Raw genomic sequence first — 14171 nt, 5'->3', positions numbered from 1 at the left:
TTTATTAATATTTGAATTCATTTTTGTAAAGTTGACGGCACACTTTGTTTGAAATTGTTTTAATTAATTTATTTTTTGTTTGTGGGAATTGGGGATTTTGAGACGGAACAATTTATGTGGAGTTCAGCACCAGGGACAGCATGGATTGCAGCAGTTGTTGCAGCAGCTGTTGTTGTTGCTCTGGTTGCAGAAATGAAAGCTACATGGATTGTGACAGCAGCAGTTGCAAAATTTCGGCTTGGGTTCGATGACAAATGGAGGATTCGCGAATCGACCATTGAACGGAAGTTGTTTGCGTTTCTTGCGCTTTTTCCTTGCATTCTTTGCCAAATAGCAAATGCACGAATCGCTAGGAATTAAACTCTCGAGGGTCTTTTCCAATGCTCCCAAGTTGTTGTCACACAAGCATTGTTCATCCTTTTCTTCATTCGTTGCTCTGGTGTTTGTATCTTGGCGTGGGCAGCAACAGCAACCATGTGAATTTTTACGTTCTTGTCCAGAATCAGATCTGCAGGGTGTGGTTTTTTGTTAAAAAGTTATACTACAGCTTAAAAGATATCTTACCCCTTTGAGCTGTGAGCTTGTGCGGTGTCTCTGTAGTAACGGTTAGTTTATTAATTTTATTTATGGATATCACTAATTACATTATTTTCTTTCAATCTTGTTATCTTACCTAAGGTTTATGATCTGATTTTGGTCAGGAGCGCTGTGAGGAGATTTATGAGCTCGGGTCGAAATGGAGAATTAAATTCGGACTTACTATTCAACGGACTTTGCTTGAGTCTGATTGCTGCCATAACTTTTCAAGCTGCAAAGCAACTAATGATAAGACTGAACGTTAATTGAGAACTTGTGCTTACTTGGAACGCTGAAAACTTTGAGGGGCTTGGCCGGTCCAACCTCCCTTCTGATAGCCACCAATTGGATAACGTGATGCCAAAGTGTAGCCATTAGGTAGATTCAACGGCTGATAATTAACTTGATATTCCGTCATAGGATAAGGTTTGGGCGGCTGATAGTTGCCAGAAGCTCTGCCAGGAACTCCGCCAGAAGCTCCTCCATGAACTCCGCCAGAGGCGACGCCAGGAACCCCTCCAGAAGACTCGCCATGTTTGCTAACAGTGACTGACTTTAAATTGGAAATATAATTGGATAGCAAAGTTGTATCTACTTGACGACTATGACTAAGATGGTTGGCCTAGGCTGATGCTGTTGCACCATCGGGCTGCCATAAGTCCTGAATTGTCCTTGAGATGCGCTTTGGGCTGGATAAACCTGCTCATTAGATGGCCAGGTAGAACCCGCTTGGGGTAATTGTGATTGCGAAGCACACTGTGCGTTGGACTCATAACTTCTCGTTTCTTGATCAATTTTAGGTAACTCTTCCATTTGCCATGTTGACGGATGCGCATTAAATCGATGCCAACAATTGATTGGAATTGAAGAACCTAAGTTAGCAACGCTGCCAAGATCGAAAGCATGTCCGTTGCCGTGCTGTGAAGGTACAAAAGAACTTATGCTCTCTTTGTGCTGACGTTGTTCCTGTCCCGGTGTCGGAGCTATCTGTTCTTCCCCGCAGTGGTCCTGCAGCTGAACTGGTTCTTCCATCTCCTGTTTTAAGCCTGTCGCCATTTCACGATTTTGCGTCCTGCTTTCATCCACGAACTTGATTGTGTTCGGCATATATTCAATCCATTGCCCCCCCTACTGGCTGATGAAATTCCAAATGTACTAAATTTGTCACACAATCTCCAAGCTTGACTATTCCATCATGGCAACCTGTGTCCAGCCGCTGGGATAAGTTGGCAGCGTATCGAACTTGGCAATGGCGCCGCCTTTGCTGCGGCCGAAGCGATTGGCAAACTCCTTGGCTTTGGCTTCCTTGGCTTTCTGCTCCTCCTCTTCGAGCATCTGCTGAAACCTGGCCGTCTCCGATGGCCTACAGCGACGCCTTAGGGAGTCTTCGGTGGCCTCGCTCATTGTGCTAAGCACACGCAGCTTGGTAAGCGCAGGCCACGAAAGTTGTGCCATAGTTGCCTCCTGATTGGCACGTTCTGAACTTTTCCTGGGATAAGCTGAAGTTGCTGTCGATGCCATGGATGTGGCACCTCCTGATGTTCTCTGGGCTACTGGTGTTCTCCTGATTGCTGTTGATTCCTTGCTGCTGCTGCTGTAGGGAGTCTCGCTCTTGCCCACCGTATCCTTGACAAACCTGACCTTGCCTTGGCTTTTGCTCGAACTTTTCTTCGCCTGGAGTGCGGAACACTTATAAATGCGCACCAGCTTCATTGGTTTTTCTACATTACTGGTAGTATTGACGCCTTTGTCTGTGGTGGCAATGAAGTCCTTGGTTTGCAGATTCTCGGTGTCCGTGGCTTCACTGACTGTCTCACAAGAATCGGTTTGTTGGAGTTTGTCGCAGCTTGACATGTTCGTATAATTATTCTGTTCCGTTTCCAGTTCGGCAAGGCTGCGTTGCGCCGTCTCATACCAGTCATCGAGCAGGCTGCTTTGCTCACTGGGCTGTGGAAGATGCTCCTCCAACATCTCTTGTTGATGCCTAGTGCCCGCTGCACAACGCACTGTCTTACCCGGAATAGCGTCCTGGTTGGAGTGCAGTTGATGATGATGCGGACACATAAAACTGTCATCCGATTTGAAGTTTGGAGCACAGTTGACACCGCAAAAATGTTGACAGTATTTGCTAGGACACCACATCGTTGTGCCGCTGTCCCGCTTCGTCTCCTTTGGCACTTCAATCGTAGAAGCAGCAGCAGCAGTAGCTCGCTTTTTACGTGGTCGCAGACGGTAACGTTCAGGGGCAGGCGTCGACTGTGGCGGAGGCGTTGGCGGCATGATGACCAGCGGCTGCACAGGCATCACTTTCACTGTGCGCTTAACTCTACCCTTGGACGGCGTCGTCTTCAGCTGTTGCCACATATTAAGCTGCTTTAGAGGATTCATAAAACTTGGTGGATTTGCTGGCAACTCTGGCATCAGGTACGGGTCGAGATCGAGCTGCTGCGTCTGCTGCTCGGCCTGCAGTGCCATGTAGTTGTCCAGTCGAAACATTGTCTGACGCACCAGATCCGTCAGTGCTTGCAGTTCGTTATTGCCAGTGGGCTGTGGCGATCTTTGTTCCAATGGGAAAGTCGGTTCTCTGGTGTCACTTTCCATTCTGGTGGCTGCGGCATCGCCAACCTGCTCGTTGGCACCCGGGCTTCTCTCGAGAGCTTCGATCGCGGACCTCAGTGCTGTGATGAGTTCGCTGGGCGATGAATTGTTGTCACCGGATAACTGTGATACCTCGTAACCGCCATAGCCAGAGCTCAGACTTGGCGTAGTTAGATTGTAAATAAGATTTGATCCCTGCATATGCTCATGCATTTGCTCGAATTTACTGTCATTGTGTAGATAACCTAATAAGTTATCAATGGGCATCATTGCTCCTTGTAGCGTTCTCTTGTCATTCGCCTCAATGTCAACACAAAGCTGTTGCATGCAACGTATTCTTGTTGGCACTGTGGCGTCTTCTTGCTGCTGCGTTTTCTGCAAAAACCTTGACGTGAACTGTTCCATTACTCGTGATACTTTGGTGATTCAATAAGAGTTTGTACTCCTGATCCATTCGTTTCGTCTGCCCACAAGCTAGCGAAAATTTTAGTTTTTGAGATCTTCTAAAGTTGACGAAAATTTTGAAATGATATTCATGGCCGTGATGATAAGGTTGCCAGCTTTTCAAAACGGAATATTTGCAATTAAAATAAAAATTGTTTAATTTTCAATTAGAATTTGTCTATGAATTGCAGCTTCAGAATGCTTATTACCATATGCCTTGGATTGTATCTGATTAAAACTCCCTAGATATACCTAAATCATCATGTAATTTGATATTTTTAAATGTAATTAGTAATAAAAAGAAATAAGTCTTTTAATAAAGAAAAGATACAATAAAATGAGGTAAGGAACAATATAGAAAACTGAACAAATTAAAAAATATATAAATATTTCTCCTAGGTAAGTATTAATATTACAATGGATTTGTATTAAATGAAAATTATTAAGTGAAATACCAGGAGATCATAAATCAGCAGCAAGTAATTATACAGAAAGTCAATTGCACCACGTGCTCCCGCTTTGAGAGGATCTCAGTGTTCTAACATACAACGTGGTTAATCCAGCTGCAGTTATTTTATGTTCTCCTGGTATTTCAGCTGCACCTCATCGCTTTTCACTACGAATCACACCCAAAAATTTTGTAATTTTCTTATCTAGTACTAGGCTAGCATAAGTGATCAGTAGGTAGCTGCAGACAAAATCACTTCGTAACGTTTTCAATTCTGACCAATCACATTAAAGCTCTCATACTCTCGCTCTTAGGATCCACAAAGACTTACTCGCGACTTGGAAATTTGACCAATGCCAGCAAAGCATATTTGACTCCGTTTATTATTAAATCCACGTTCTACCCTATTATGTTCGCCTGGTAGTTCAGCTGCTCCAAGTGGCTTTTTACAGAGGGTCTTGCCACCGCATCCGAATCCGTCACGAAAACTGACATCATTAAGTGAAATACCCGGCGAATATAAATCAGCAGCAAGCACTTGTGTCTCGTACTTCCCTTAACAACGGAGCAAGCTATGGATCGTAGGAGCAGCCGACCAATCTCCGATGCAGCTTACATCACTCAGCACACATCACTCAGCACACACCACTCAGCTTCAGGAGACAGTGCACTCAACAATGCAGCTCACTCGCTCTGCCTGAGTACTAAGTTTAGGCAACGAAGCTGTTTGATGGCAGAAGGAGGTGAAGCGGGGTGGACAGTTCCAAGTCATGAGAACATGAATGGTGAGGGGGAGCAGGGGGTAAAACGAGGCCAAGTATTCTAAGATTGGGAAGATGACTTTGCATTTTTCTATGGCTGACACCACTCCCCTATAGAGGTTTTGTGACACACTTTCTTCAATGCGGTCATTTTTTATACGAAATATCAGTAATCAATATTTCACTGGTTTGCTTGATTACCCGCTACCTATTAGAGATATTATGCTTACTGTCAACAAAGCCGATTGGCATACTAAAAAGGACGAATATCCTGCGAACAGCCAAGGACTTTTTTATATAGTAAAAATAGCGTATATTAAGGTCTTATCCTGTCTGATCCTTCCGTGCTCTGTGCCAACCGACGCCTATTGGCGAGGTCTGTTATTCTGTCAAAGGATATTCAAATCGTCCTTGTGGCTCTCGAGTTATCCTGCAATTTGTGATTTCCTCACCTTGCTCAAGAAGTTTTGACAATAAAAAAAATGTAGCATAGCGAAAAGGCGCAATATTTAAAAGCAAAAATAAGAAAATGCTGACTTGATATAAATAAGATAAATATATTAAATGTGTGGCAAATCTTTTCAAGCTTGACTTGTAGATGAATTGTTTAAATAAATCGATTTTTCTAGACTCGTAACAGTTGAACGTTTGTATTTATTTAGGTTTTTTATAACACGCATATCATCATAATCATATCTAACAAAGCTTTGCACTAAGTTGTAATTACTTTCGTTAATAATTTATTTAAAATGTTTTTTGTTTTATATATTAATTTGTTGTTTTTGTTTGTTTACTTTGAAAGTGTTCCTGAGGTCACGATGGCAATATAGTACTAGTAGGTACCGTGTTTTTGTAGTCGCCGCTTTGTTTGCTAAGTTGATTCCATCAATGATTGAAGATTAGCAATTGGATTTGTTTAAATTTTATTAAATAAAATATGTAGTATTTAACAATGAGCCCGATCGATCGATGTTCACATCTTAGCGCTAGCTTAAACTCTCTCTTTTTATATAGTTTTTAGTTGTTAGTTGTTGCATTTTGGCTCCTAACATTGGACTTTAACAAAAGTAAAGCACACACGAATAATAAAATATAATATCAAAAAAGAAGTTATTCTTGTTGTTGTTAATTGATTTATTGCTGATCCTCGGGTGCGGGCAGCTTCTCCCAGGTGGGCTCCACGCCCCAGATCTCGCGTGCATACTCGGCAATGGTGCGATCCGATGAGAACTTGCCGCTCGATGCAATGTTGTTGATGGACATCTCCAGCCACTTGGCTTGGTTCTATAAAATAGTTGGAGATTTCGATTAGAGATCGATCTGCGTGGAGAGGAATGTGAGGTAACTTACCTGGTAGGTCTTGGAGACCAGATCCTGCGCCTTGATGTACGCATCGTAATCAGCCAGCAAATAGTAGTGATCGTATTTGAGAAGGATGTCAGCAATGTTCTTGAACTCGTTGGGATTGCCGGGGCTGAAGAAACCGCCCTGGATCTGATCGATCACCTGCTTGACCTCGGGATTGGCGTTGTAGTAGTCGTAGGCATTGTAGCCCTTCTTCTTGAGGGCTTCCACCTCCTCGACGGTCATACCGAAGATGAAAATGTTATCCAAGCCCATCTCCTCGGCCATTTCCACATTGGCGCCGTCCAGGGTGCCAATGGTGAGGGCACCGTTCAGCTGGAACTTCATGTTGCCAGTGCCCGAAGCCTCGGTACCGGCTGTGGAGATCTGCTCGGACAAATCGGCGGCGGGCATAATCTTCTCGGCCAGCGTAACGCGGTAGTTCTCCAGGAAGATGACCTTCAGTTTGTCACCAACAATGGGATCGTTGTTGACCACATTGCCGACGGCACAGATCAGCTTAATGATCTGCTTGGCCACATAGTAGCCAGGAGCAGCCTTGCCACCGATCATGATGGTGCGTGGCGTGAAGTTGGCTGTGGGATCCTTCTTGATGCGGTTGTACAGTGTGATGATGTGCAGGCAGTTCAAAAGCTGGCGCTTGTACTCATGGATACGCTTCACTTGGATGTCGAACATGGAGGCGGGGTTCACCTTAACGCCATAGTCCTTCTCCAGAATGGCGGCCAATTTCAATTTGTTCTCCTGCTTGACGCGAGCCACGTTGCGCTGGAAGTTGGGGTCCTTGGCCCACTTCTTCAAGGCAACCAGCTGATCCAAATGCACGGGCCACTCGTCACCGATCTTCTCAGCGATCAAGTCGGAGAGTCCGGGATTGCAGAGCAGCAACCAACGACGTGGGGTAATGCCGTTAGTCTTGTTCTGGAACTTCTTGGGATCCATTTCGTAGAAGTCATGGAACAGAGAATCCTTGAGGATTTGCGAGTGAATGGCGGCGACACCGTTGACGGCATGAGAACCGACAATCGACAAATGTGCCATGTTGATGCGCTTCTCGCCATCTTCCTCGACCAGAGACATGCGACGCATGCGATCCAGATCCTCGGGGAACTTCTTCTTCACATTCTCCATGTGCAGGAAATTAATGTGATAGATGATCTGCAAATGGCGGGGCAGAATCGACTCCAGCATGGAGACGGGCCAACGCTCCAGAGCCTCAGGCAGCACAGTGTGATTGGTGTAGGCGCAAGCGCGCACTGTAATGTCCCAGGCTTTCTCCCACTCCAGGTGCTCCTCGTCGACGAGGATGCGCATCAACTCGGGGATGGCCAACGAGGGATGCGTGTCGTTCAGCTGGATAGCGACCTTGTCGGGGAAGTGATCGAAGGTGTTGCGGACGGCTTCGCGAGAGCCAAACTTGGAAGCCTTGTAGCGACGAATGATATCCTGGAGGGTGGCAGCGCACATGAAGTACTCCTGCTTGAGACGCAGTTCCTTGCCCTCGAAGAAGTTGTCGTTGGGATACAGCACACGCGAGATGTTCTCGGCCAAGTTGCGGTCGAGCACGGCCTGAATGTAGTCACCATCGTTGACTGCAAGCAGCAAAGCAATTGGATTAGTTAAGGATTAAGGTTGGATATCCCATAAATGACTTACAGAACTTCAGGTTAAAGTCGATGGGCGACTTGGCGGACCACAGACGCAGCGTGTTCACATGGTTGTTGGCGTAACCGGGAATGGGATTATCGTAGGGCATGGCATAGACCTTCTGGGTGTCCACCCACTTCTTGCCCTCGGGTGTATCAATCACACGACCGTAAAAGTTGATGGGCAACATGAATTCGGGACGTGCCTTCTCCCATGGGTTGCCATAGCGCAACCAATCATCGGGCTCCTCCACCTGCTCGCCGTTCTTGATCTTCTGGGCGAAGATGCCGTACTCATAACGGATGCCATAACCATAAGCAGCCAGACCCAGAGTGGCCATCGAGTCGAGGAAACAGGCGGCCAAGCGACCGAGACCACCGTTGCCCAGACCAGCGTCCTCCTCCATCTCCTCAAGGTTCTCAATGTCCAGACCCAGCTGGTACATGGCCTCCTCGCACTCGCTCTGGATGCCCAAGTTGATCATGGTGTTGGTCAACGATCTGCCCATGTAGTACTCCAGCGACAGATAGTAGACGCGCTGCAAAATTAATTGGAGAAATTATATATTAAGTTGGTACGGGGATAAATATGAAGTTATTGATAAAGTTGGACATTGTAAGATACAAGTATAACTTTATTAAGTAGTAGAGTTTAACTATAACTTTGTCAAGTAATATTCTTTAAGATACCCTGTAAGATACAACTATGATACTTAAAGATACCCTGTAAGAATTTATATTTAAATTATAAATCGTGAAACTTATAAGTAAATTGTATTTGCTTCATATTATATGTTTAAGCTTTTTAAATAATCCTTATCAGCAAGTTTTCTGTATTTTTGAGCTAGACTTGACTTGAAGATACCCTATAACAAAGTTAAAATGATTTTACAAATAAGAATTGTTTTCAAATTATAATTTTTAAAATGTGTTGTGTTTTAAGAAAGAAAATTTCCTATAAGACAAACATTATCCATATTGAGAATGTTGTAATTAGATGGATGACATGGGAAACTTTAGCTTTGCATATATATGTTTACTGGAAAAAACAATATTATTTCATCATTTCAACTACTAAATTGTCAGAAATATATTCTCGACCTGTAAATACTCTGTAAACAGCACATGGCATTAAGTAATGTAATTGAAGGTTCACCCAATTTATAGATTTGTAGTTTGCTCTAATGAGGCAGCTGCTCATTGTAAAGACAGCTGTACAGCCGCTGATTGGAAGCGTGATTAGGTGGCCCATTTACCCAGTTAGGGGGGAATACTCTACATATGTTTAGCCAGTGATTTTTTGTTTAGAAGGTCACCTAGCTCAAATTATATAGTCGCAAGCGTCGTCTTATCAATCGGTTGCTAATTTGAGGCTCATAACTATAAATAGTTTGGATGGCTATTACATTGACCAGTTCGATGCGGTTCGATTACGATCACGATTGATTAGCTGCACTGATAGATAGAGGCATAAGGCATAAGGCATGAGGGGCATTACTTTGTTCCGATTGCACTTGATTGCACATGCTGTGAAGACATGTTTCTATGCACTGGGACTATCTATGGAATGAATGCACATAGTTAGTTGAATCATTATCTGATTGCATCTCTGGTCAGTGCTAATGTGATCTTGAGTTGCGTGTTTTGTTTTGACGACAGCAGCATCGACATCGACATCATCATCATCATCATCATAATCATCGTCGTTGACTGTCGCCAGCAAATAATATAGTTCTATGCGCCACTTGATAACCATATCAACTATGCACTCATCAGTTCCTTTTTTAATAGGGTTCAAAGGGTTCACATGCCTTTAGGTAATGCTAAAACTAATTAGTGTAACGTAAAGCACAAACATGTTTCCTGTTTGTTTCCATTAACAAAGAACACTTACAATATAGAATATACAACTATGGTAGATAGATATTTTTATGGGGGAGATTAGGCAAGTAATTCCCTAATATCGATAGCGTTCTGGCCATAACAAATTATTAATCAGGCCCAGAGAGTGCAAAAAGAGAGCAGTAGGGTGCGAGAGAGAGAAAGAGAGAGCTGAACATATGTTTCTTTCTGCTGCGGTCGCGAAAACTATGATAACAAAATGCCGTTTTGTTTGCACTTCTGTAATCGAACCTAGACCTATATAAGTATTAACGGGCATATGCCCGAGTTGTATTATTATTTATTGCCCATATAAGGGTTATATAAGGCGAGAACGCTAGCTAATTGAGTTTCCAACAGCTGCTCAAACGAATAACCCCTCAAATGTCGCTTATAACTATTAACATGCGAATTTCACAAAATGAGTTCGTTTAATGAAAATACATTTTATGTGCATATGAATAAAGTAAATGATATGATGCAAACATTCATATAAGCACGGAAATACTAACTGCTATTTTTAGGGTTCGAAATTAAATTTAATATAAATTGATTTGTAAATCTTCAATTTTGTAAATAAGTTTAGTTTGTGAAATTATCTTTATTGACACCTTGACTCGCTGATAAATGACAATTTAATCAAATTCTGATCTATAAGTAAACACTTGCTACTTTTTTTTTCGGCTGGCATAAAGTTCGATTACCCCAATTGACCTGCCATCAATTGGTTGAAGAACGCGTAGAGTTCATCAATTGAAAGAAGTAGTGGAATAAAACCATTGAAGAATCGCATTCAATTAGTTTTAAGTGTAACTAGTTTAAACTTGTCGCAGACAACGCAGCTGTCGCCCTTAGCATAAGTATCTGTTACTGCTGTGACGTATCTGTGAGATACAATGGATCAAAGCACTGGCTCGTTGCGTGCTCTAATTGCATGTAAGGGCCTAATGAAAGTGTAACATCAAAACATCAGCGAACAAACGAATGAACCCTATGGAAATTTTCATTATTGTCGTTATTTTTATGGAACCAAAATAAATACGCAACGACGCACACACAGATACAGATACAGATACAAATACAAATACATATAGACACACATAAACAACTACATGAGAAACTAGCACACCAGTCGAAAAGCGAAAGAAATACGGAAAAAAAAATAAAATAAATGAAAATTTTCCTGCTGGCGACGATGGCGCCGAACGTCGAGCGACTCTCGCTTTTGTTAATAACCTTTGATTGACCTTGAAAATATGTATCTACAATGTATGTTTTGTCCGCCAATCCGACACTATGTTAGGCCTTATATTATGTACAATATATCTTGTCTATATCTATTCATTCTTGTCTTGCTCTCACTCATCTTCGTGCTATTGTTGTAGCGCTGCAGTTTAATATATTTAAATTGACAAATATTTATGACTCTATATACATATGTAGTCAATCGAGTATTTAACAGCTGGTGCTGGTCACCCCCAAAAAACTATTTGCTATGCAAATGTATCTCAAAGATACATATGTATGGAAAATTGAAAGTGATTGAACAACTTTTACCCACTGACATTCAGGCAAGGACAAATTTCCAAGCCCCCCAACAACCCCTTTTGCTCACTCTATTTCTCAGTCTTTTTCTCGCTCTCTTCATTTTGACAGCTGAAATTCGCACGCCTGCAGCACGTGATTGATTGTTTCTATGTATGAGTGTGTGTATGTGTGAGTGTGTATCTTAGTTAGATTTGTCTCGTCGGCGGCTGAAGCTTTCGTTTGACTCGTATTAAAGTCAGCTGAGAGGCCTAGTTGTAGTTGTACTTGCAAGTCACCTATCTTAGTCTATCCGACTAGCAAATTCGCTATAACACACATTTATAATATGAACATACATTGATAAATATATGCTTCCAACAATTTGCTGTTTGTTGAAATTCTTTAAAATTTACAACACTCATGAATCATAAAAAATGAATTAATTGTTAGTCAAATTCAGAGCAATTAAAATGATTTAAGCAATTTAACTCAAAACAACAGCTGTAAATTCGTTGTTCAACAAACTTTTATTGTGGAGTAAAAAAAATAAAACATAAACTAATTTTTGTATAATAATTAGAAAGATTTTCCAGACAAGTTTAAGTTTAGTATTTATGAAGACATTAAATTTATAGGAATGGACAAATTTGATTTTAAGATCTTGGTTTTTTTTACGATGCTTCGTTGTAATTTGACGTCTTGCTTAAACTTTCATTTTTAATAAAATTGCTATTATATTTCGAAAAATACAAGTTTTATATTTTTTAAATATTTTGTTTCCTAGCATTTCAAACTCTTTCGTGTTTTAAAGTGACAGGGCATAGAAATTCCTATAAAGCTAATGTAGAACTCATATTTTAGGTGACTTTAAAACTGCGTGTTCGATGTGTGTCTGTGTGCGTGTGAGACAGCTGCTGATTGCCCACATAAGCTATTAATATTTTGTTGTTTTTCCCCCTTTATGCTATGTAGCTAGTAACTGATAGAGAAGGGAGAAGAGCGGGTTAGTGGGGGTCTAGTCAGCTGGTCTGGCAATATACATAGCATTGGGGCCACCGGCTTTTCAGCACGATGTCAATCTATAGTATAGATGCGATATAGTACTATAGAGTAGAAGAGTATTTTCAATTTCGAGTAGTGAAAGTAGTTGAAGCGTTCGATCGCCTTCACACGTTTTTGGCACTCGTCCCACTGCACTTCAGCCGAAAATTGAATGCAGGCAATTAGGTAAAGGCAAAGCCAAAATGACAAAAAGAGAATAAAAGAAGAAACGGCAACAACAAAATGTGCAAGCAAAATAAAAATGGGCAAATGATAATGAATGTTGTGCAGCAGCAAACGGGGCGAGCGACGAAAACAAAAATGCAAAAATAAAAGAGAAGTTAATGAAAAATACGAAATAAAATGAAAACCAAAAGTTTCTTTTTGGCCAATGCAAGAATTGAGAGAGAGAACGCAAAGAATTCGTATTGAAAGTGCAACGCGCAATAAGAATGTCGTAATACCCAAAAAGGAAAAAAATCAAATCAAAACCTGCTGCTGCTTTTTTTTTTTTGGACACCACAGAAAATAATTCGGTCAAAGGCGCAACAAAAGTTGGGTTAGGTTTTTTTCCTCTTCACCACCATGGAAAATGCCAGCAGAAATAATCAATAAAGGGGATGGGGGGAAAGTGGCTCGCTCACCTTGGGATCCTTCTCATAGTAGTGCTGCTGTGTGCGAATCCAGCGACCGACCATGTTGTCCTTGACGGTGTTGGCCAGAGCAAAGTAGTAATCACGCAGCGTGGACACATTGCGATCCTTGACCAGAGTGTAATGCAAGTGGCGATTGAAGTTCTTCTTCACCTCGGTTACGTTGCCCACCTCAGCGATGCCGCGCACCGAAATCTGCTTCCTGCGATCCGCGTCCGATTGTGGCTTCGACATTTTGCCTTTGACTCTCTGCTGCTAACTGAGCTAGATGCTACACTGGTGCTATATGTCACTAGGTTCTGCTTCTACTTCTGCCGCTGCTTCTGCTGCTGCTAATGCTGCGTGGGTGCGTGTAGTCCCCTCTCTCTGTCACTCTCACACACACAGAACGTAAAGACGTGAACTTGTGAACGCGACGAACAGCGAAATAAGTAAACGATGCGCGACCAAAAACCACAGACAACCGTTCGCTGCTAAATCCGGAGCACTTCTCAGGCGGCGTGCACTTTTCGCATGCGTTATTAGTCACGAGAGCTTTCGCTGCTCTCTCGCTGCAGCACTGTTGGGTATACTGACTGCATACAACGCCCAAGCAACAGCTACAGGTCACAGCTGAAAGAATGAATGTATATTAGTGATTGGTATATTCTTAGCGTGCAGGGTATTTTACCGTCACTACAAACACTTCAGCTGGTCACTCTCGGTTTTCTCATGCAAAGCTTTCTCTCGCTCTCTCTCGATGGCGCTCTAGTAAACAACTCTGCGTTTTTTGTCTTATCAGCGCGTCAAATTCTCCGTTGTCAGCGTCATTTTGCAATTTTAGGCATTGTACAAAAAGTTTTTATGTTAATGTTAAATGCATTGAATGCAATGCTTCCATTGCGCTCTTTACACACCTCTCGCTCTCGCATACTCACGTATCGTTCTCGCGCGCGCACTGTGTCCCAGTCACCTTGTACGAAGGTCATACATGCGTATTGTTTATTATTTTTTGTCGTCTCATGCTTTTTGTTTTTCTTTGCGTTTGCCCATATAGCACGCCCTCTAGCGTTAAGCTTTCGAAACTGCTATTGCAAACCAATTGCTAGACGGCACAGAGCAGCATTTTGACACTCACAAGTGTTCACTGACAAAAGCTGTTTGATTTTTAACGAGCACATGATTGAAACGATTGCGAAAGTAAATTAGTTTTATTAGTTTATTTTTATTTGAAATTTCGACGATCATATCA

The 14171-nt window shown here is 42.3% G+C and overlaps 2 protein-coding genes across 2 annotated transcripts; both read right to left on the bottom strand.

Moving 5' to 3' along the window:
- Positions 1–57: 57 nt before the first annotated feature.
- Positions 58–1683, bottom strand: LOC133835066 (uncharacterized). The gene is made up of 6 exons (XM_062264928.1): positions 1172–1683; positions 861–1115; positions 761–808; positions 674–706; positions 565–594; positions 58–508 (listed from the first exon to the last, which is right to left on the bottom strand). The coding sequence occupies exons 1-6, from the start codon at positions 1681–1683 to the stop codon at positions 124–126; spliced, it is 1263 nt and encodes a 420-aa protein (XP_062120912.1). The 3' UTR covers positions 58–123.
- Positions 1684–5733: 4050 nt separating this feature from the next.
- Positions 5734–13437, bottom strand: LOC133839283 (glycogen phosphorylase). Its single transcript, XM_062270712.1, has 4 exons — positions 12932–13437; positions 7849–8377; positions 6178–7784; positions 5734–6111 (listed from the first exon to the last, which is right to left on the bottom strand). The coding sequence occupies exons 1-4, from the start codon at positions 13172–13174 to the stop codon at positions 5962–5964; spliced, it is 2529 nt and encodes an 842-aa protein (XP_062126696.1). The 5' UTR covers positions 13175–13437; the 3' UTR covers positions 5734–5961.
- Between the last annotated feature and the right edge of the window lie 734 nt (positions 13438–14171).

This window comes from Drosophila sulfurigaster, chromosome 2L, assembly GCF_023558435.1.
Source record: "Drosophila sulfurigaster albostrigata strain 15112-1811.04 chromosome 2L, ASM2355843v2, whole genome shotgun sequence".
NCBI lineage: Eukaryota > Metazoa > Arthropoda > Insecta > Diptera > Drosophilidae > Drosophila > Drosophila sulfurigaster.
This window is presented reverse-complemented; position numbering and strand designations above follow the sequence as displayed.

Excerpts from the sequence above, each read along its gene's own strand:
- LOC133835066 (XM_062264928.1), bottom strand. The coding sequence starts at position 1,683 with ATGCCGAACACAATCAAGTTCGTGGATGAAAGCAGGACGCAAAATCGT. Across the intron at positions 707-760 it reads CAAGCAAAGTCCGTTGAATA|CGCTCCTGACCAAAATCAGA; the intron begins GTAAGTCCGAAT and ends ATCTCCTCACAG. Across the intron at positions 595-673 it reads AATCAGATCATAAACCTTAG|AGACACCGCACAAGCTCACA; the intron begins GTAAGATAACAA and ends CCGTTACTACAG.
- LOC133839283 (XM_062270712.1), bottom strand. The coding sequence starts at position 13,174 with ATGTCGAAGCCACAATCGGACGCGGATCGCAGGAAGCAGATTTCGGTG. Across the intron at positions 7,785-7,848 it reads CGACTTTAACCTGAAGTTCT|TCAACGATGGTGACTACATT; the intron begins GTAAGTCATTTA and ends TGCTGCTTGCAG. Across the intron at positions 6,112-6,177 it reads TGGTCTCCAAGACCTACCAG|AACCAAGCCAAGTGGCTGGA; the intron begins GTAAGTTACCTC and ends ACTATTTTATAG.